Below are 24,956 nucleotides of genomic sequence, written 5' to 3' on the forward strand. Positions count from 1 at the left end.
TGCAGCCTATGGACTGTAGCCTCCCAGGCTCCTCTTCTCCATGGAATTTTTCAGACAAGAAAACTGGAGTGGGTTTCCATTTTCCTCTTCGAGGGGATCTTTCCCACCCAGGGACTGAACCTACTTCTTCTGTGTCTCTTGCATTGGGAGGCAGATTCTTTACTACAAGCGCAACCTGAGAATCCCTTGGTAAATAGTGGAGTCTAACTAAAATTGAGCTAAAATGACTGCAAAGACTGTGCTCTTACTCCTATTTTTATTTATTTTTCTTCTCACCTTAGGTGCAACCAAAGATGTTGAAAGGAATATATAAATCAGTGTGCATAATTAAGTGGGAGATTATGGTTTATTGCTCACAGAGGAACATAATTTATTTAGTCTTGCACATTATCTGTTATGTTTAATTGCCCTTGAAAGCAGGTAATGTGATCAAGAGGCAACAGATTATTGGCAAGTGTATAAAATCTGGATTCAGTCATTCATAGTTGAGAACCTTAATTCCACTACTGACTGGCTTGAGTAACACTTATACACACCCTCATATATGTTCCCAAGGGTGGGACTAGCTTTTCCTCATGAGAAATAACAAGTGCAAAAGGTTTGGACTCATTATCCATGGGTAGTGGGCTGACGCAAGTTTCACTTCACAGAGGCTAAATAATTCATGGTGGCAGGTCTCATAGCTGAACACAGGTTTCTGTCCTTCTGTCTAGGATTCTTTACACTCTCCCAGGCCGCATCTTTGTAGTCCAAATAGTGGTTTGTGAACAAAAGGCAGCATTCCCTACAGTTATACTTGAAATGACTTGAAAATTTGCTCTGTACTATGGAGATGAGAATGAAAAATGGTTTCAGGTATTTTTCTAGATGTCTGAAACCCTGTAAAATGGTGAGCCTGGCAGGACCATGAGGAGGGTTTTGAAATAACTCCAAGGAGTTCTGAGCGTTCAGAGCTCCAGTTTGGAGCCATAGAGAAATGCATCAGATTTTTACCTCAATTTCTCCATCACAGCTGGAAAGCTAATATGGAGTGGATGGAATTAAGATGAGGAGGGAAGTAAGATACTCAAGTTTCAGCAACTGAACCCAACACTGAGCTGCTTTAAATATGAATGCCCTTAGTGTTAGCAGGGGTGGACTCCTCCCAGCCTCCACTGCAATGCCTCTCCTCTGTCATTTTCTTTTTTCCTGGAAATATCCACTGCAGGGAATGGTTCTTCAAACAAATTTATACTCATATCATTTTAATAAAAATGTTAAGAGTATCTACATCCATCCTCGATGGGTTCAATTGGGTGAGCAAACTCTCAGCTCCTGGTTTGTTTCATTCATTTGATTAGTCGCTAAGTTGTGTCTGACTCTTTGTGACCCCATCCATGAACTATAGCCCACCAGGCTTCTCTGTTCGTGGGCTTCCCCAAGCAAGAATACTGGAGTGGGTAAACATTCCCTTCTCCAAGGGATCTTCCTGACTCAGGGATTGAACCCACTGCATTGGCAGGGGAGTTCTTTACCACTGAGCTACCTGAGAAACCCAACTCCTGGTACTTCACTTTATGACATCACAAAAGTCCTGCTTACTCTTTCCTGGGGATCTATTAGCTACATAACAATAGCAGTAACATTAATAATAGAAGCCTCCATTTGCTGAGCATGCATCATGTATGTCCCATATAACCTGAGAAAACTCACCCAGAGAAAAGTTAAACTCCTAACTGCTATGAATTTGCACTCATTCTCCTCCCCAATGCCCCGCCCACGGTCCTGTGATATGCTGCAAGGAAATATTCTCTTCTCCATTTAGAAAATGGAGTTATTATCCACACTGGAAAAGATTCAAACATTTTCTCCAAAACAAAGGTGGGCAGAGCGATAGCAAATAAATGAAGAATTTGCCTGCAGTGCAGGAGTTGCAGGACATGGGTTCTGTCCCTGAGTCAGGAAGATCCCCTGGAGGAGGGCATGGCAACCCACTCCAGTATTCTTGCCTGGAGAGTCCCATGAACAGAGGAGCCCAGCAGGTTGCAGTCCATGGGGTTGCAAAAGTCAAATATGACTGAAGTGACTTAGCATGAACACTTGGTAGAGTTCCATCAAAATTGGGGCAAAATGTAAAATTTGGAAGAATAGATAAATTCCTATATCTGACCATTCCTTTTACTTGGTGGATGGACCATATGCCCAAGGTAAACTATTACCCTCTGTCTACATACCTACAGGGTTCTGAAGCACAGGGAAAGAATAGAATAATTACCCTGCAGAAAGTCATTTCCCTTTAGGAAAGGCAAAACGTTGACAGTTACTGAGAAAAATGAAGTCCTTTTCATGAGTTTTAAGTTCTCTTTATGTTAATCTTTTAAAAAATCATTTCTTATTGTAAACATAATTTATAATTATTGTAGAAAATTAGAAATTTCATATAAACTAAATAGACAAATACAACTCCTAGAATTTATATCACAAATGGACAATGCTGTTCAACTTCTTTGCTATTTATTAATTTCCCAGAAATAGACTCATAGACACAGGGAACAAACTAGTGGTTCCCCAGTAGGAGAGAATTGGGGCAAGGGCAGGAAAGATAAAGGAGATTTAAAGGTACAAACCACTAGGTATAAAATAAATGAATGACCAAAATGATCTCTAGCACAGAGAATACAGTCAATATTTTATAGTAGTTTTGTATGGAGTAGTCTAGCAATATGTCAAATTACTACGCTGCACAATTGAAACCAATATGACATTGTAAGTCAGCTATACTTCAAAAAAAAAAAGAATTTTCTAATTACAGTAAACCTAAAGTAATTCTAAAAATCCTGAAGAAATGCTTTACAAAATGCATTTCTGTCTCAGAAAAGCTTATAATTTTATTAGTAGACAGATAGTTAGATATATTTTCAAGTGCTAGATCTATATCAGAACTTGTCAGCACAGGTGACTCTGCCTCCCTGGGATATTTGGCAATGTCAGGAGACATCTTCAACTGAATGACTGGGGGTAGGTTCCTAATGGTGTTTAGTGGGTAGAGTCCAGTGATGCTGCTAAAAATCCAACAATGCATAGGACAGCCCTCTGAAACAATTATCTGTTCAAAATGTTAATAACGTCAAGGTGAAGAACCCATTCACTAGACAAGCTTGACAACTTATGTTGAATCTCTTTGTTGCTTGCAACTTTACTTCATAGAGGAGGATATACTATGCTATTTTATGGTAAGTAACATATCTCTGAATTTAGTATAACTCTTTGATATTATATTTGAGAAGTCTCTGGACAACTACTTTGGATTGTTTCCTTTGGTTCTCTGTTCAGCTACATCAGTGTGGCATGATACCCTTTTAGCTCTTTAGGATGACAAAGAGATTTCATTCGTGGATCTTTTCTATCCTAAGAGTAATACAAATACTCTTCTAGTTCTCCACTCATCTCTCTCTGTATACCAAGCACACAGAGAAGGATCAAAGGGTAGGAGAGAGGAGGGAACACTGTACGTTGTCCAGAAACCAAGGCAGGTGAAATGTTTGCTTATCTTGAGTAGGGTGATGAAAAGTTTAAGTTTACTAAAATCTTATCAATATAAAATAAATGCAGAGTTGTTCATCTCTGTGTTACACATCAAACATGAGTGTGATTTTCAACTTCATTATATTTCAGATACACATTTTATGACTTAGTTGACTTGAATTCTGAAAGGCTATCACAAACAATGAATAAAGCCAATAACAGGAGGCAAGGGCAAAGAAAATATTTTAAAAACTAAACATAAGTAGATTCTAAATAGCTGAAATGGGACCATTTAATTAGCCATAAAATTAAAGTCAAATAAAACATTTAGTTCAATCACACCATTAGACATTCACAATGTATTTACATTTCTCCTTTGCACCTGTGTCTCACAACGTCTAGCATCACTATTCAAAGGCAAGCAGAATTATTTAATGTTTACTGTTAATAGTGAGCATGACAAAATAACTCCAACAAGATACGACACAGTTTTTAAAGAGTCCCATAATTCCCATAGTTCCCCTGCACATAACTGATTGGAAAAACAGATGGAAGTTAATATCACATACAGAGAAACCTTATTCTATTTTTTTTCTTTACTTTACTGCAACTGTATACATTTTCAAAAGTAAGTAATTCTCAATCTCTAAATTCATCTAGGAACCTATGACCTGCCAATGTCTGTCTGTCTTTTGCCTCTGGTCTTGATTTTCTCCTTTACCTTGATATTTTCTGTTCCACATTATGGACCAGAACGTAAGTACTGATTCAATCAGCCACTTATTGAGGAGAGAAAAGTACAGAGGTCAAATCAGCAAGCCATGAGAAACCATAATTAATTCTTCCTGGGCTGACATTGACTCAAGCTCTGGTCTAAGATCAATGCTCTCCTCCAATTCTTTATGAAGTAAAAAGAAGAAGATCTTCACAGTGGACTCTCTGGTTAAATATCACCATGACAATATAATAATGACTGGTTTATAACAAGCAACCCTGAGGTGCTTGGTGAAAGTGTAAATTCATGGGCCCTCCCCCACATATTCACCAGGAACCCAGATTTTATAGGAAGTTCATGCATTATCCCTTTGGAACACATGCAAGGGCTTATAATGTAGTTTGTGGAAGACAAGTTGAGTTTTATTCTCAATTCTAATACTGACTCCATAGAATTGCAGAAGTTACTTAATCTACCCAAGCTTTCATCTGCCATCTACAAAGCGGGCATAATAATGTCTATCTCTTTTGTTTGTTGTTAATACTAAAATACTCCCTTAAAAGACATAATGCATAATTAGTACATGATAAATGGAATGGTATATCATTAGTAATATTAAAATCCATCATCATCAACATTATATTATCACCATTCTGTCTCCATTAATTCCTACATTCTATAATAATTTAACAAACGCATAGCAGTTTTAGAGCAAATAATGAGGAACTTTTACTTTAGTGGCTTTTTTCTTAATTTTATAAAACCTAATTAAAATCTGATGTACTACAATAAGAGCCTGTGGGCTAAGCTACTTTGCTTTTGACAAGAACCCTTCAGTTCTACATGGCAATTCTCTTCTGCTCAGAGGCAGAACTTGGCTCTTTTATACATCTTTTTTAAAAGACACATCAAGTAACTTTTGTTTAATAAATATGATCTAATTTATTGATAATTATTACAAAACATGGGAACAATGATACACATTGTTGATTTCCTTGTTGAATAATGTATGTAGTTAAATTTTGACTCTTTTTAAAATGATCAGGCTGCATTACAAATACACAGGCAGTTCAATGTAATATGTCAAACAAGTTGGGGGATAATAAACATGCTAATTTAAAAAATTAGTATCTAAATTCAGAAACCTTTAACATGAAGGAAAGGAAGCAAGAGCTTTGCATAGATCTTTGGCATTAGATGAAAACATACTCCCCACATCTAATAATAGGCATGATGACTACAGCATTATATTTCTGTTTTTCTAAGCTGTACGATGAGAAGTGTCCAGTTGAGTGTGATATTCCAGACTTAGAAAAACATAATACAGTGATTTTAGCCTAATGAAACTCATGGGGAAATACACTGAAATATTCACTTTTACAAGGCATAAAAAACCTCTTGTTTGCACTGATACATACACTGTTACATTGGCATTGAATACCACTTTCATTTACACACAGGAGGACTTCTTCAATTGATGAACTGGATTTCACCAAGTACTGCCCAGTGTAAACTCTACCTTTATAGAAAGCTGCATATAATGGACTCTTATTAATAGTAACTGGCTTATAATATCAGGTCCATGAACGATAACGTTCTTAGTAAACCACTGTTAGAATAAAATCCCAAGCACACCGATAAACCTGCTGCTGGAGTTATTTAATGCACTGTTACTCAAGGAGCATGTGGTTTGAATTTACATTCCGCGCACACAGCAGATTGTTATAGCTCTAGAGGTTGCCTCTGTTGCTACCCAACAGATGATAAGTGGGGCAGGTCAGTTCGTCAGGCTTTATCTCTAATTAGTGCTAAAATGCACACTGCACATGGTAGCAGGGAAAAGATTTGACTTTGCTAAATTAGACACATTGGAGGGGAGGGCAGATGAAGTTCTGTTTTCAGAGGGAGGATGTCTAAGACGCAGTAATCAAAAGGTACTCAGCTTTGGGAAAGCCACATCCACCAACAAGATGCAATGTATCAGGTCAATCCACAGCACTACAGTCCTAGAGAAAGAGCTTCCTTACCTTTCTCGCAGTGGCTTCCTGTGAATCCAGAAGGACAGACACATTTGTTGGGAGCCATGCATGTTCCGCCGTATCTGCAGCCCTCTTCACAGAATGCTGTCTCACACACACACACACACACACACACACAAAACAAAAACCAAGAGATTTCTCTTAGATAAAACAGCAATAAGGAAATTCATGGTAAATAGCAGGGGTATTGAAACAATTCTTTGTTACACAGGGAATACATATCATTGGTGACACATTTAAAAGTTGCAGTATACAAAAAACAAATAAATATAATAATACCTATTTCACTTTTACATGCGATCCATTGAAATAATGGATGTAAAGTACTTGATGCTAAACAGGAGCTAGTATGAAGAGCTATTACGATTGCTATTAATATGACTATTGATATACTTGAAATCAAAGAATATATTGAAGAACTAGAAAAATAGAGTTGGGACAAAGATGAAGGCATTTAAAATACTATTTTATAGATATTCTTTTTACTATGCATTTGTATTACAATAAAAACATTTTTACATTGTTAAACTATTTTACGTAGTCAATACAATTTCTAAAAACATAATAAAGTTAACTAATTGCTTAATTTTGAAAATTTAAGATGTTTCCAACATTTCTATAATAAAAAACAATGTCCTGTCCTTATAGAAAAAAAAAATTGCTTAACACGTTCTGAATTATTCCTTTAGGGAAAATGCCTCAGTGGAAACATGCTATTTAAAGATGGGTGGACTTCACTTAGCTTTTTGATAAGAATTGTGAAGTCATCCTAATCCCATCTCAGCACTACCCTACTAACCTTCCCAGAGCAGATTACACACTAGCAGAGCACATTCCCTTGCACCTCTCCTCTGAAGTATTAAATATAAATTTTATTTATGAATAATTGGTTATCATCACCTTTCCATCAATTAGACTGCAAGACCCATCACAGCAAGTACTATTACTTGATTACTTCTGCTCTATATGGTACCACAGTCTCAGAATCTGAGCACACAGTAGATGCTTAAAAAGTACTTGCTGAATGAATTAGCCTATATCCTGCAGGTTGTTCTGACAGAAAAACTCCAGTTCTAACAATTGTGCAATACTTCCATCCAAATACCTTACTGTAAAACCTTGCTAGATAACCAATAATTTCATGTTCTAAATGTACACAATTTCTCACTAATGAAGACAACTGCAACTTGTTAACACAGAATTTCTTTTATTCACGTGAGAGTTCAGTGCGCAAATGATTTTTTTTAAATTTTTAATTGCTATTAAAAAATGTCACCCTGGAAAAAGCCTCATGGTTATATTTTGGCATCATCACATAAATAATATGAATCTAATTTTTAAAAGCCCTATTATGTCTTTAGATCATTGAATGCTAGTTCAACTACATAGAACTTCTCACAATATTGTCATTTTCCACATCATTTAAAGTCCCTTGGATGATTTAACATTCTGCTGCTTAGTAACTAATTGTGAGCTCCTTTGTTTCTGCCAGAGGACGTAGAGTGTGTACCTTGGTGTTCAAATACCATTTCCTATTTCCTGCATCTCCGTACCCTGTGATTAAGAAAACACTGGTTTAGGCAATATCTGCCTTAAGTATGTTTATAAGAAACCAAAAAATACATCAATATATACAAATGTATAAAATCTCTCATTCCCCAAATAACACGTGTGGGATCTGGTGACAAACATTTCAAGTAAGATACTGAAAGTAGTGCTCTGCTTCAAAGTTAATAACAGAACAGGAAAAAATTTCACAAGCTAAAAATTACAGCAACCTGGTTAAGAAGAGTTTCAAGTGGCACCCAAAGGAGGCAGGGGCTTAAAGCAGGAAGGTAAGCTTGGGTTTCTTCGTGGCACAAAGAGCACTTGATCCAGATCTGTTTATACAGCAGGTGCGCGCACACACACACGCACACACACGCACATGCACACACACACAGAGACACACACACGTGCACACACATGCACACACACAGACACACACACATGCACATGCACACACACACGCACATGCACACACACACAGACACACACACGCACATGCACACATGCACATGCACACACACACACACACATGCGCACACACACACACACAGACACACACACAGAGCAGCAGACCTGGTTAGGAGACTTGTTTCTGTTTTATAATATGTGTGTGCTTTTGATTTACTCATCTCCTAAACAGAAATGATATTAGGAGCTTCTATAAAGAAAGCATGATATGTTTGTGATAACCTAAAAATGTACAGATATAATAATCAGAATGCTGTGAGGATGAAATGAGTCAATATTTGTAAGGGACTTAAAATAATGTTTGGCAAACAGGGTTATGTATTCTGTTAAATAAAACCAACTGCTAGTGATACTGTTAGGACTGTAAATGTGGACCAGGAACAAAGGTTCTAATACCCAGAAAATATAAACCCAAACTACAAGATGTTCAGCTTCACCAAGTGGGTTTCAGGCATTCATTGTTCTTTGTGCTTGATTTAGTTTCTCCTAAGAGTAGTAGCATGGAAACATCAGATTGTTGTTGATCGGTCACCAAGTTGTGTCTGACTCTCTCCAATCCCATGGACTGCAGGACGCCAGTCTTCCTTGTCCTTCACTGTCTCCGGAGTTTGCTCAAATTCACATCCACCACTGAGTTGGTGATGCTATCTAACCATCTCAGCACCTGCCAGTTTCTTCTCCTTTCGCCTCAGTCTTTCCCAGCATCACTGGGAAAAGCCTCACGGTTATATTTTGTCACCCTGGAAAAAGCCTCATGGTTATATTTTGGCATCGTCATATAAATAATATGAATCTAATTTTTAAAAGCCCTATTTTTTTTAAATCACTGTCTTTTCCGATGAGTTGGTTCTTCGCATCAGGTGGCCAAATTATTGGATCTTCAGTTTTAGCATCAGTCCTTCCAATGAATATTCAGGGTTGATTTCCTTTAGGATTGACTGGTTTGTTTTCCTTGCTGTCTAAGTGACTGAACAGTCTTCTCCAGCAACACAACTAAAAAGCATCAATTCTCTGGCATTCAGCCTTCCTTATGGTACAGCTCTCATATCCATACATGACTAATGGAAAACCATAGCTTTGACTATATGGACCTTTGTTGGCAAAGTGATGTCTTTGCTTTTTAATTTGCTGTCTAGGTTTGTCATAGCTTTCCTTCCAAGGAGCAAGTGTCTTTTAATTTCATGGCTGCAGTCACCATTCACAGTGATTTTGGAGCCTAAGAAAATAAAATCTGTCACTGCTTCCACTTTTTCCCCTATTTGCCATTAAGTGACAGGACTGGACGCCATGATCTTAGTTTTTTGAATGTTGAGTTTTAAGCCAGCTTTTTCACTCTCCTCTTTCACCGACAAGTGGCTCTGTAGTTCTTCTTCACTTTCTGCCACTAGAGTGGTATCATATGCATCATATACGTGTTATTTATATGTTAACATATTTGAAATGAGTATGTAATATGTTAACATATTTGTGTTATTATTATCCAAATAAAAATGGTGAAATGAGGGCTCTGATATCAAGTCCCCCTGTAAGGCTGCACAGGTAGTAAGCTGCAGAACCAGGGTTCAAAGTCTTCTTTGCCTTCAAAGTCTTCTTTGCCTTCAAAGTCTTACCCCTTCTGTATAAGTCACCATGCAGATTTACTTGCAACCTGGTATTCACATCGGGAGGTATATTTCTTTTTTGCATAGTTCCTTAAAGGCTAAGGGAACTGACTACAAATGGGAATTAAAAAATTTCCAAATTGCACAGGGTACATTGAAGAAGGGGGTGTAGGGAGCTGTGCCAGTTCATGCATCTATTACCTAAACTTCATTTTTGGTCACATTTCACCCAGATATTGGAAATTATCTGGAATAGAGAAGAAATTCTTTGCCTCCTTGAACCTCAGGTAATATGCCAAAAATTTCAAACAACACAAAAGAAAATAAAAAAGTAGGATGTCATCCAAAACTTAAGCAACTCTGGGGAAATCAAGATCAGTGCAGGTATTCTTTGAATATCTCATAAAACATCTGAACACACTATTGCACCTTAAAGATTATGCATAGATTAGTTATATTTGGTTAAACCCTTCTTGATCAACTATGAATCTAGCATGTATTCTGGTACTCAGAGGACCTACAATTGGCATAGTATTACTTAGTTGCTGGCCTAACCAACACAAGAATCCAGGTCATCTACCATACGTCTTTCTAGCTTATAAGAAGACAGAATGGAAGAAACCACACAGTTCAAATCCAAGCTCTTATTTATCAGCTGTGTGACCTAAGCAAGTAATTTCATTCCTCTGGACCTGTTTTCTCAAGAGCAAAGGCCATGATGATGAAAATGAAAACCCCATGCTGTGCTGATTAAATTACATGACCAATGTACACTACCCAGCACAAGGCATTGCAAGTGGAATAATCTTAAGGGCTGGATGTGACTATCTTAACTTACCACTAGGTCTTTGCTTTTCCAAATACCAGTAAGATAATGCTCCAGTTTTTCATCTAGATTCTGGAGAGGCAGTAGTGAAAAGACCCCTCTGCTATGGCACTTACTCTTTAGTGAGAGGTCATCGTCACTCCTTCTTTGACTTGGTGACCCCAGTAGTAACATGTGGTTTGCAATGGAACTTGGAATCACAGCTCCCCTGCAAATCCAGAAAAACTTGGGTATCACGGGTATGTCACTCCTTTATTGACCATTTTTTAGGTTCCAGAGGATGGCTTGTAGATCACAAGACATTCAATGACATTACAAACTCAAATCTGTAGTTATATTGCCCTTTGTTATTAATTTACTACCAGGGGAGATATTGGATCAGATCAATTCTTAAATGGTATGATTCCATTTTTGAAAGAACTCTTTCAATTCTGCAAGAAAATAAATTTTAAAATTCAAAATTAAGGGAGTTTACCCACAGAAAGATTGATTTTAAAAAAAGTCTCAGTATGTGAAATGAAACTTGGACTTTAAAAGAGGAATAGAATGAGAAGGTGGGTTTGCAGATACCAGGTTTGTGGATGCCCAGTATCATCATCATGTGCTCAATATGACAAAAATAGTTTTATGTAAATAAAAATAATAGCCCTTCAAATTCTAAACACTTGGGATGATCCTATGAAAGTGTAACTGGCATATATTTAGTTGCTAGGGACACTCTGTATTCTGAAAAAATAAGGAAACATAAAAGTTTCAATACTATCTGGTAGAAGTTAGCCCTTGTCCCCCGCCCCTGGTTCCTTGAAGTATCATCTTCATTAAGCTCATTTCTGCTCCCTCTTTTCCTGCTTTGCTCATTCTGTCCCTGGGGAGGTAGAGAGATGTATTCTATTGGCAAACTAGGGAACTATATATATCAGGACAAGGCTTCTAGGGTGGGAAAAAACAGGAGGATAGGCTGAGAACAACTGCATGATTATGAATAAAAAAACTGCTCCATTTTTAGTTTTATTTTAGATGATAGGTTACAAGGTGTAAAATTTCATTATTTAAAATAATGATCAAGCTATCTAAATAAATAAAAGCTGGCCACCATGGACTAATGGTTACAAGGTATCATGGATCAAAGATTGTAACTAATTTCATTATATGCACCTAAACTCCAAAGGTGGGGAGAAAATAAAATAATTAAGATCTGGTCATGCTCAGCAAAATTCCACAGCTACCCAGCTTCTCTCTTGGGAGGGAGCTGACTTCAGTTCAGTTCAGTCACTCACTACTGTACAACTCTTTGTGACCCCATGGACTGCAGCACATCAGGCCTTCGTGTCCATGAACAACTCCCCGAGTTTACACAAACTTGTGTCCATCAAGTCGGTGATGCCATCCAACCGTCTCATCCTGTTATCCGCTTCTCCTCCCACTTTCAATCCTTCCCAGCATCAGCGTCTTTTCAAATGAATCAGTTCTTTGCATCAGGTGGCCAAAGTATTGGAGTTTTAACTTCAGCATCAGTCCTTTCAATGAATATTCAGGACTGATTTCCTTTACGATGGACTGGTTGAATCTCCTTGCAGTCCAAGGGATTCTCAAGCGTCTTCTCCAACACCACAGTTCAAAAGCATCAATTCTTTGGTGCTCAGCTTTCTTTATAGTCCAACTCTCACATCCATACATGACTACTGGAAAAAACATAGCCTTGCCTAGATGGATATTTGTTGGCAAAGGAATGTCTCTCCTTTTTAATAAACTCTCTAGGTTGGTATTAGCTTTTCTTCCAAGGAGTAAGTGTCTTTTAATTTCATCTGCAGTGATTTTGGAATCCAATAAAATAAAGTCACTGATTTCACTGTTTGCCGATCTATTTGCCATGAAGTGATGGGACCAGATGTCGTGATATTACTTTTCTGAATGTTGAGTTTTAAGCCAACTTTTTCAATCTCCTCTTTCACTTTCATCAAGAGGCTCTTTAGTTCTTCTTCACTTTCTGTTATAAGAGGTGGTGTCATCTGCATATCTGAGGTTATTGATATTTCTCCTGGCAATCTTGATTCCAGTTTGTGCTTCATCCAGTCCAGCGTTTCTCATGATGTACTCTGCATATAAGTTAAATAAGCAGGGTGACAATATACAGCCTTGATGCACTCCTTTTCCTATTTGGAAGAAGTCTGTTGTTCCATGGCCTGTTGCTTCCTGACCTGCATACAGATTTCTCAAGAGGCAGGTCAGGTGGTTGGGTATGCCCACCTCTTTCAGAATTTTCCACAGTTTATTGTGATCCACACAGTGAAAGGCTTTGGCATAGTCAATAAAGCAGAAATAGATGTTTTTCTGGACCTCTCTTGCTTTTTCCATGATCCATCAGATGTTGGCAATTTGATCTCTGGTTCCTCTGCCTTTTCTAAAACCAGCTTGAACATCTGGAAGTTCACAGTTCACGAACTGTTGAAGCCCTGCTTGGAGAACTTTGAGCATTACTTTACTAGTGTGTGAGATGTGTGCAATTGTGCAGGAGTTTGAGCATTCTTTGGCATTGCCTTTCTTTGGGATTGGAATGAAAACTGATCTTTTCCAGTCCTGTGGCCACTGCTGAGTTTTCCAAACTTGCTGGCATATTGAGTGCAGCACTTTCACAGCATCATCTTTTAGGATTTCAAATAGCTCAAGTGGAATTCCATCACCTCCACTAGCTTTGTTTATAGTGATACTTCCTAAGCCACTTGACTTCGCATTCCAGGATGTCTGGCTCTAGGTGAGTGATCACACCATTGTGATTATCTAGGTAATGAAGATCTTTTTTGTATAGTTCTTCTGTGTATTCTTGCCACTTCTTCTTAATACCTTCTGCCTCTGTTACATCCATACCATTTTTGTCCTTTATCGAGCCCATCTTTGCATGAAATGTTCCCTTGGTGTCTCTAATTTTCTTGAAGAGATCTCTAGTCTTTCCCATTCTATTGTCTTCCTCTATTTCTTTGCCTCGATCACTGAGGAAGACTTTCTTAGCTCTCCTTGCTATTCTTTGGAACTCTGCATTCAAATGGGTATATCTTTCCCTTTTTCCTTTGCCTTTTGCTTCTCTTCTTTTCATAGCTATTTGTAAGGGATCCTCAGCCAACCATTTTCCCTTTGTGCATTTCTTTTTCTTGGGGATGGTCTTCATCACTGCTTCCTGTACAATGTCACGAACCTCCATCCACAGTTCTTCAGGTGCTATGTCCATCAGATTTAATCCCTTCAATCTATTTGTCACTTCCATTGTATAGTCATAAGGGATTTGATTTAGGTCATACCTGAATGGTCTAGTGGTTTTCCCCACTTTCTTCAATTTAAATCTGAATTTGGCAATAAGGAGTTCATGATCTGAGCCAGAGTCAATTCCTGGTCTTGTTTTTGCTGACTGTATAGAGCTCCTCCAGCTTTGGCTGTAAAGAACATAATCAAGCTGATTTCAGTATTGACCATCTGGTGATGTCCATGTGTAGAGTCTTCTCTTGTGTTGTTGGAAGAGGGTGTTGGCTATGACCAGTGTGATCTCTTGGCAAAACAATATTAGCCTTTGCCTTGCTTCATTCTGCACTCCAAGGCCAAATTTGCCTGTTGCTCCAGGTGTTTCTTGACTTCCTACTCTTGCATTCCAGTCCCCTCTAATGAAAAGGACATCTTTTGGGGGTGTTAGTTCTATAAGGTCTTGTAGGTCTTCATAGAACCGTTCAACTTCAGCTTCTTCAGCATTTCTGATTGGGACATAGACTTGGATTACTGTGATATTAAGTGGTTTGCCTTGGAAACGAACAGAGATCATTCTGTAGTTTTTGAGATTGCATCTGAGTACTGCATTTCAGATCCTTTTGTTGACTATGATGGCTACTCCATTTCTTCTAAGGGATTCTTGCCCACAGTATAGATATAATGGTCATCTGAGTTAAATTCACCCATTCCAGTCCATTTTAGTTTGCTGATTCCCAGAATGTTGATGTTCACTCTTGCCATCTCCTGTTTGACCACTTCCAATTTGCCTTGATTCATGGACCTAACAGTCCAGGTTCCTATGCAATATTGCTCTTTACCATATCAGACAATGCTTCCATCACCAGTCACATCCACAACTGGGTGTTGGTTTTGTTTTGGCTTCATCTCTTCACTCTTTCTGGAGTTAGTTCTCCACTGATCTCCATTAGCATATTGGGCACCTACTGAGCTGGGGAGTTCTTCTTTCAGTGTCCTATCTTTTTGCCTTTTCATACTGTTCATGGGGTTCTCAAGGCAAGAATCCTGAAGTGGCTTGCCATTCCCTTCTCCAGTGGACCACATTGTGTCAGACCTCTCTACCATGACCTGTCCATTTTCGGTGATTCTACATGGCATGCCTCATAGTTTCATTGACTTAGACAAGTCTGTGGTCCATGTGATCAGATTGGTTAGTTTTCCATGATTGTTGTTTTCAGCTCCCTTCAAGTGGTAGCAATTTTCCTTTCCTCCCTGATGATGACTGTCTCCCTGGGATTTGGTGGGTAAGTTGATTGTATTTTGTGTTTATTCTTAGGAAACCAGTCTCATTTACGGATATAAACTCAAGTTCTCTAATCCAGCTCTGTCAATAATAAAGGTCAGATCATCCCCACGCCCATGTCTGCTTTTTGGTTTATTCATCACCTTTTTCAGAATACGATATTTATCAAAGTCCTCCTCAAACATTTTGGTGGTCCTAGATTGCAGGTGGGGTCAGCATGTGACTGGCATTTGGTAAGTAGAAGACAGAGATATTCCTAACTTCCTAGAATGCTTCCCACAATGCATCCTACAATGCCTCATATAACAACATACTGTTTGACCCAAAATAGCAATAGTGTTATGATTGAGAGGCTCTGCTCCAACTTTACAACATCAAGTCAATGGGGTACCTCCAGGAGCAAAATTAGGTTATTTTAATCCCCTTTTGCATCTTCCCAAGAATCTCCCACCCAAAACTATAAAATATAGAGAAAAGGTAAGAGTGAAAATCATCCAAACAGCTATTCTGATACATAAAACCAAACATCCAAAGGTCTACAATTCTCACTTTTCATGTCATTCCAATGTCAACCACAGAACTAAATACATTTCATAATTTAATTACTGCCCAGAAATCACCTTCATTCCTAATACTTACTATCTGTTTTTGTATCTGGGGTTCTGATAGCCTTTTCCACTCTTCAACAGTAATACTAATAAAGACAACAACAGTGATGGTAAATTCCACTTCTTGAAGACCTATTAAGTGGCTAGCAGATGTAATATTTCATTTCATCTTTATAGAACTGCTGTGCATTCAGCACGTATTCCTCCTTTTCAGATGAGAAAGCCAGCTTAGAGAGGTTATCAAAGGTTGCTCCAGTACTAAGTGGCATCCTGGGTTTCAGGCCGAGAGTCATGACCACATCAACTAAGCAATTTTCATTTACAGCCTGGCCACCTGCCATGTGCAGACAAAATTCTGAGTGCCAAGATGTCTAAAAGTACTCATGAAAATTGTCCCCACCCCCCAAAAGCTCACAATAGGGTAGCAGAGACTGGCATATATAAAACCAGGTACATTAAAATGTGATCTCTCCCACTGTAGCAGTATGCATAAAGTGCTGAGAGAACATGGAGGGAATGTGATTAATTGTGCCTGGAGTACCTGGGCCAAGCTTTGCAATGGAGCTGGCATTTGAGTTAGGCCTGAAATAAGGAGTAAAATTTTTGCCAGATTGAGAAGCACAGAAAAAGAGACAGTTCAAGTCAAAGTTTTGTCCTGCAGAAAGGTACCAAAGAGATGAAGAAAATGAGCAGGTGTTGATAACTCACATCAAGGTTAGAGATGGAACATTAGAACAGAATACAGTAAGCCAGGTGGGGAACCAGGAGCATCTCTATGAGCATTACCAATAGACCACTCTCTCCGTCATCCCACCTCCCATCCAATTTCTGGATTTGTTAATTATCTTAAGGCACAATAGTGTCCTGCCTCGATATCTGCATATAGATTTTTTCCATTCTTCTATCTATTATTCTAGTTAGTTGGTTTAAAACAGTGTTTTGATGATCATTCTGAGTACACTAAATAGTTAAAAAAATAAGTTTTATATCAAAAACCCCTTACATGCACAAACAGATGGCTAGAAATATAAAGTTTACTCTTAGTATGTGTAATCCATTCTAATATTTTTTATCATATTGCCTTGTTTGCCTTTATATATGGTATTGAATTCTGTTGTATATAATTTTTAAATGCAGCTATGATCCAATGACTTGCTTTCAGCCCACTAAACCTTTAGTTTAAACCATGCACTTGTTTTATACACACTTGTAAATACCTGTATTTTCTTTGGTCCACAGCATTTTATAATAGGATAGGGGCATAGAGTCACTTTAGATAAATTGTGAAATGTTCAAATTGAGCTGCTGGTCTTAGCTGAGGAAAGAATGCAAAGATAAGAAAATACCTGTAAGTGTTACTTTCCATAGATGCAGTTACAACTGAGATCATATGGCATGCCAGGGTGAAATATTTGCTCACTAGACCTTTACAGAAAATCTGTTACAGAAGATAAACTACATGGGAGTGGTATATATTGAAAGGAGAGACAATACACTCTTGAATTTAGGGGGTCCTATATATATATGTGGGCAAAGGCAATGGCACCCCACTCCAGTACTCTTGCCTGGAAAATCCCATGGATGGAGGAGCCTGGTAGGCTGCAGTCCATGGGGTCGCGAAGAGTCAGACATGACTGAGTGACTTCACTTTCACTTTTCATTTTCATGCATTGGAGAAGGAAATGGCAACCCACTCCAGTATTCTTGCCTGGAGAATCCCAGGGACAGGGGAGCCTGGTGGGCTGCCATCTATGGGGTCGCACAGAGTCGGACATGACTGAAGTGACTTAGCAGTAGCAGCAGCATATATATATGCTTCTATAACTAGACTATGAGATTCATAAGGATCACAGTCACAATTTTTGCAACTCTGACTTCCTCTATATCATCCTGAACTCTGGTGACACCTGAACCCATATTTGTTGGTAAAGTAAATTAACTACACAGAGGCAATTAAAATATTTGAGTAGAAAGTCTTGTATATAAAATAACTATATCATGAAATTTGAGATAACCATTTGATCAAGTCAGATCATTACAGCTTTAAAAGTTTATCAAGTATCTACTATGAGCTTGTCACCAGATACTCTGAAAAAAGATATGGCCTCTGTTTTTTTAGGATCTGAGATTCTAATACAGTGGTTCTCTCTGAGGGCAATTTCCCCCCAGGGGACATTTGGAAATGTCTGGCGACATTTTTAGTTGTTACAACTGGAGAAATGTTACTGGTGGGTAGAAATCAGGGTTACTGTGGAAGATCCTACATGAACCAGACAGTCTCACAACAAAGAATTACCCAGCCCAAAATGTCAATGTGATGAGAGTTGAGAGAAAACAGTCCCTTAATTTAGTAATTAACAAACACTTATTGATTTTACTCTGTACAAAGGATTATTCTGAGAATCAGTACTCAAATGGACATAAAAAACATTTCAATTTATGGGTTTATATTCTAGGGGGAAGATACAGAATAACAAATTAAACATGTCAGTGACATTCCAAGTTAGATGATGACAAGCACAGCAAAAATAGAGCAGAGCAGGAGAATGGGAAGTGTGCCAGTGGGGAAGGTTGTAAGAGAACAGGTGATCACGGAAGGCCCTGAGACTGTAGCATTTGAGAAAAGACCCAAAAGGAGAGTGAGCCCTGAGGTCATCAAGCGGAAGAGGGACCCAGGCGGAGGATACCACGAGTGCAGAGCCCTAAGGAGCAGACTGCAGATTCCATAAAGCTTTACAGATACACAAAGTCAAAAGGAGGTAGAAGAAAGGAAAGGATTGTTTCTGCCTGGAAGGTCAAGAATGGCTCTGCAGAACTGATGCCTCCACTGAATCAGGAAAATAAATACTAAGCAACAGGCAGATGGGGGCCAAGGGTGTTAGTGTCAGTGGGAGGAACAGCATCTGCAGAGGTATAGAGGCATGGAGCATGACCAGGTAGCAGAGGAGGCTTCAGTGGCCTGGAAAAGGGACTGAGAGGAAGGAGGAGCAGAGAGAGGCTTGGCTAGGACTTCATGAAGGCAGGATTTAGTCCACTCCATAGGTGGGCCATTTCTTCTCTGCCTGTTTCACCAGATACCAACTGGTCTTGTGGATGCTTTAGGACTGTCCATATTACTTTATTTTTCCACAACTCAATTTCATTCAGAGTAAGAGTGATTTTTTTCTTAGGTAGACAGAATCAAATGTTTAATACAAATTCATTTTTGGATTTTAAAATCACTGAAATGAAGAACTGGACAATCATATAAAAGGAAAAGCAATTCAACAGGAAATTACTGAGAACTTGGGAATGGGGAACATTAAATCCTGACTGTCTGCACCTGGCTGGAGGCAGGGTGGGAGGTCAATCACTGACACATCACCCAAAGAACCAGGGTGCCTCAGTAAGTCTTTAGCACCACCTATGACTCAGTGAGGTGTCAAGAGCATGACTCTGGAAAGAGAGACCTAGGTTCTAGTTATGGTTCCAGCTCTTATCAGCTGATTGATTTTTCCCCCCCTGGCTTTATTGAGATATAACTTACATAAGTTCAAAGTGTACATGTTGTTTTGATATATTTATATATTGCACAATGATTACCATGACTGTTTTTAGAAAACTCTTTCATCTCCTTGAGCAAACTTACTTCTATTTTTATTTTTAAAGAAATATACTTGATTTACAATGTTGTGTTAATTTTAGTTGTATAGCAAAGTGATTCATATATATATATACACACACACACACATATAACAATATATGAATATATATGTATCTCTTTTTCAGATTTTCCCCAATAGGTTATTACAAAATATCGAGTATAGTTCCCTGTGATTTGCAGAATGTCCTCACTGCTTCCCTATTTCTTATATAGTAATATGTATATGTTAAACTCAAACCCCTAACTTACCCCTTCCCCATTTTCCCCTTTGGTAACCATAAATTTGTTTTCTGTGTCTCTGGCTCTATTTCTGTTTTGTACTACAATAAATAAATAAATAAACATACAAACTTCTTACTCATATAATTAGGACATAAAGAAAACCTACATCATATTGTTACCACCAGGCTTAAATAAGATAGTGCAGGTGCAAAAATAAACTCAAAATGGATTAAAGATCTAAATGTAAGACCAGAAACTATAAAACTCCTAGAGGAAAACATAGGCAAAACAATCTCTGACATAAATATCACAGCAAGATTCTCTCCACCTCCCAGAGTAATGGAAATAAAAGCAAAAATAAACAAATGGGACCTGATTAAACTTAAAAGCTCTTGCACAACAAAGGAAACTATAAGCAAGGTGAAAAGACAGCCTTCAGAAGGGGAGAAAATAATAGCAAATGAAGCAACTGACAAAGAGTTAATCTCAAAAATATACAAGCAGCTCATGCAGCTCAATACCAGAAAAACAAAAGACCCAATCAAAAAATGGGCCAAAGATCAAACAGACATTTCTCCAAAGAAGACATACAGATGGCTAACAAACACATGAAAAGATGCTCAACATCACTCATTATCAGAGAAATGCAAATCAAAATCACAATGAGGTACCATCACACACCAGTCAGAACGGCTGTGATCCAAAAGTCTACAAGCAATAAATGCTGAAGAGGGTGTGGAGAAAAGGGAACCCTCTTATACTATTGGAGGGAATGCAAACTAGTACAGCCACTATGGAGAACAGTGTGGAGATTCCTTAAAAAACTGAAAATAGAACTGCCTTATGACCCAGCAATCCAACTGCTGGGCATACACACTGAGGAAACCAGAATTGAGAGAGACATGTGTACCCCAATGTTCATTGCAACACTGTTTACAATAGCCAGGACATGGAAGCAACCTAGATGTCCATTAGCAGATGAATGGATAAGAAAGCTGTGATACATATACACAATGGAGTATTACTCAGCTATTAAAAAGAATGCGTTTGAATCAGTTCTAATGGGGTGGATGAAACTGGAGCCTATTATACAGAGTGAAGTAAGTCAGAAAGAAAAACACCAATAAAGTATATTAACAAATATATATGGAATTTAGAAAGATGGTAATGATGACCCTATATGTGAGACAGCAAAAGAGACACAGATGTAAAGAACAGACTTTTGGACTCTGCGGGAGAAGGTGAGGGTGAGATGATTTGAGCGAATAGCATTGAAACATGTATATTACCATATGTGAAACAGATGACCAGTCCAAGTTCGATGCATGAAACTGGGCACTCAAAGCTGGTGCACTGGGACCACCCTAAGGGATGGGATGGGGAGGGAGATGGGAGGGGGGTTCAGGAAGGGGGACATTTGTACACCTGTGGCTGATTCATGTCAATGTATGGCAAAACCCACCACAATATTGTAATTAGCCTCCAATCAAAATTAATTTAAAAAAAGATACTGACGTATGTGGCATAATGTCCACATGGCATAAGTGCTCAATAAATGTTAAAGCTGTCAGTCTTTTTCTCTCTAGGTTAATTAATATAATACAGCATTCTTTTTCCAATATCAAAACTCTTTGCAGACTATTTCCCTGGTGGCTCAGATGGTAAAATAATCTGTCTGTAATGCAGGAGACCTGGTTTCAATCCTTGGGTCAGGAAGATCCTCTGGAGAAGGGAACGGCTACCGGCTTCAGTATTCTTGCCTGGAGAATTTCGTGAACAGAGGAGCCTGGCAGACTACAGTCCACGGGGTCATGAAGTGTCGGACATGACCCAGTGACTAACACACTTTCCTTAACTTGGGCACAAGTCAATGGCAGAGTCAGCTTGAGAAATTTTTGAGTGTTGGAGTCTACCTAGTGCTTAGTCACTCAGTCATGTCTGACTCTGTGACCCCATGGACTGTAGCCTGCCAAGTTCCTCTATCTATGAGGACTCTCCAGGATAGAATACTGGAGTGGGTTGCCATGTTGGAATGCATAACAACAGCAAAATAATGAGGGACATTAAAACCTAAGAAAAGTAATAGATGAGAGAAAGTGTTCACATTTCCAAAGGCAAAATTCAGGAAGTTAGTTCAGGACTCCCTACAAATGTAAAACTAAAGCAATTTTCAAATTTCGTCTTTGCAACAAAAACTCTGAAAGCAATTCAGAGCTTGGCATTGTGTTTACAGGAGCAGAAAGAAATGAAAGCCTGCAAGTGCTTGCTGTGAAAAGCAATTGAGAAGAAAGCCCAGGGTGAGAGGTCAGAAGGGTCCCTGTAGCAGTGCTGTACTGGAGCCCAACACACCTATTACCCCTGGAGCTCACGGTCTAGTGTCTCTTAAGAAATAAATTCCAGTAAGCTCTCCCAGGGAACACTATTCTGTGATTTTCTATAACTGCATGGAATTAGATGTTAAATCTTCAGTGAGATATGGATCCCAGCTGCAGTGAGAGCAGCTGGTTAACTCGGGTAGACCCGAGCTCTCGAGAGAGCTCTTCCATTTCCCATCTTGGAACTTGAACAGTTTCTCAGATTTGTGAAGAGTTTCATGCAAAGTGCTTCCTAAGAATCCTCAATGGTGATGTGTAATAGTATCCTCATCTGTAAATGGGAAAATTGAGAGGAGAGAGGCAGATAACTTGCTCCAGAGAAACTTAATTGGGAAGCAGGGATGAAGAATTCCAGGTTCCGTGATTCTAACACAGCATCAGGTACCTGAGAAATGATGTCAGTGTTGCTCAGTGGGAGAAAACTAGTTTGGGGATTTAGAAGTCGAGGGGAAGAGAGAAGGTAGAAATATGAGAAGAAGGAAGGATGGAAGAATGAAAAGAATAGAGGAATGAAAAAGAATTACCTTAGCAATCAGCCCTGCAGCAAACACCGCTCTCCCCATCCCCAATCTTCAATACCTAACCCAGACAGACACCTAGATTATCAGATGAGAGGCTTTTGGAAATGGGCCCACAGGTTCCCATTTCACATCTGCCAGTTTCTAGCTGTATAATTTGGGGCTAGTCATGAAATATCTATCAAATTTATCTTCCTCATGACAAAATGGAAAGAAAAATAGCAACCTCTTCACATGGTTGTTATGAGGAATAAAAAGTCAAATGCTTAGTTTTAGGTACTCAAAATATTTTAATTATTGACATGATTATTATTAGTTACATACTTATAAAGACAGTGGGGAAATCCATTTGAGGACATATACACTGATGTAGGGAACCAAGGGTAAATGACACCCCTGACTCACAGGGCTATCTGGCCACAATTGTGTTTCATTGAAAATGTACTATTTTTCATTCCAGGCTTGAAGGTCTCAACCAATGAATCCAGAGTTAAGAGTTATTAATAATCATGTTGCAACATGCAAAGGAATTCTAAAGAGTGCTACTTATTGGAGGATTTAAAACACATATTTGACCTTTCTTTGGCTGCCTTCAAAGTCAAAACTCAAGGTTCTCTTAAGTGAGCTTGTCTGATTAATAGCTGCTTTCATGTTCATACACGCCCGCCAGGTCTCCAGCCTCCACCACCCCCTGGTTATCTGTCTTTCTAGATGTTTAGCTATATCTCATCTACAACATGAGCTGCCCTCATTCTTAAGCCAATGTTATTTTTGAAATATTTAGGCTCAAATCCCTCAGAAAGTATTTCTAATTTATAGGCAGAATGGTACGTGTAAAAAGAACACAGTCCCCTAGAACCAGAGAAACCTGGATTAAATCACTAGCTGTGTGACCTTCAGCCAAATTACTCACCTTCTCTGAGCCTCTGTGTGCCCACTTGTGCAATGAAGACATAAATACCTCTTCTTCATGTCTGTGTCAGATAACTGACAGGATATACATGAAAGTAAGTGGCACAGAGCCCGATACATTGCCTTCCTCTCCAGATTTGTCCCTTGCCACTTTTACCAGCTGCCTTACCCCACACTGGGCACAGTGCCCCACACAAGCTGAGCTTGGTTTTGTAGCCATTTGGTTAGCCCACATGATGCTGGTTATAAAGGGATTAAGCAAGAAGCGGTGGCTACTATTTCCTGAGGGTGTTACAAAGAAGTTTTCATGATGTCCAACTTTCTGCCCAGCTCAGGAGTTGCTCTCAGCTCAGACTCTTAGCTGGAAGGGAATCCACTTACCCTGAGAACTTTTAAACATCTCCCCCATACCCACAGTGTGCAGAAACTGTTCAGTTTGAACAGTGCATGATGATCCCAGAAAGGGGATAGCAGGTAAAGAGAACCCAGGTGAGAGGGGCAGGAAGACAAGTCAGGGCAGCTGACATTCAGCCTGCATTTGCAAAGTTCGCAGGAGAGAAGCGGAGCCTCCCTGAGAAGCCATTTGATAACATGTGGGCCTCAAGGACCAAATTCTTTCCCTGGATAAGAGTAAGAAGTAAAAAGGGAGCTCAGGTTAAAAAAGAAAAAAAAAAAGTACTTGGCACAAAATCCCATGAGAGATAAGAACACCACTGAACCAGACCGAGAATGGATCAGATATATTATTAAAATTACATCAATTGAGGATCACCTCCAATTGTTTGTTTGCTGATTTGTTTTCTCAGTGAGAAGGAAGGTGAAATGAGTACCAGAACCCACTGCAAGCCTTAGTCATCTCTTTTCTATAATATCACACTTGAAACTTATTAAAGCATGGACTCTGAAATTCTCAAACATTTTTATTTCCTTTATAAAGTTCACAATTAAAAAAAAATCTAAGAATTGGTGATACAAGCATTCAAAAACTAGCAATTGAAATCTTACTGTGCACCAAGTGCTCTGGTAGGCAGTTAACATATAACAGTGATCAGAGCAGATAATGTCTCTGGTTTTATGATGCTTATCTCTTCAGAGTCCTTTGGACTGCAAGAAGATCAAAATAGTTTGTCCTAAAGAAAATCAGTCCTGGATAACCATTGGAAGGACTGATGCTGAAGCTGAAGCTCCAGTACTTTGGCCACCTGATGCAAAGAGCTGACTCAATGGAAAAGACCTTGATGCTGGGAAAGACTGAAGGCAGGAGAAAACGGGGGCAGCAGCAGATGAGATGTTTCGATAGCATCTCCAACTCTATGGACTTGAATGTGAACAAACTCCAGTAGAAAGGGAAGCACAGAGGAGCCTGGCATGCTGCAGTCCATGGTGTTGCAAAGAGTCAGACGTGACTTAGCAACTGAACAAATCTTTCAGTAGGGGGAAACAAACAAGTACAAAAATTCAGAT

General features: G+C 38.8%; 1 protein-coding gene across 3 annotated transcripts in view; it reads right to left on the reverse strand.

Moving 5' to 3' along the window:
* NELL1 (neural EGFL like 1) overlaps positions 1 to 24,956 on the reverse strand; it is a 1,021,326-nt gene that overhangs the window by 227,101 nt on the left and 769,269 nt on the right. For all 3 annotated transcript variants that reach the window (XM_040255650.1, XM_040255649.1, XM_040255651.1), the window contains exon 15: positions 6,247 to 6,342. In XM_040255650.1, the coding sequence (XP_040111584.1) occupies positions 6,247 to 6,342 (96 nt within the window). The remainder of the gene's footprint in view (positions 1 to 6,246; positions 6,343 to 24,956) is intronic.

Source organism: Oryx dammah, unplaced genomic scaffold (assembly GCF_014754425.2).
Source record: "Oryx dammah isolate SB20612 unplaced genomic scaffold, SCBI_Odam_1.1 HiC_scaffold_15, whole genome shotgun sequence".
In the NCBI taxonomy this organism is placed as follows: Eukaryota; Metazoa; Chordata; class Mammalia; order Artiodactyla; family Bovidae; genus Oryx; species Oryx dammah.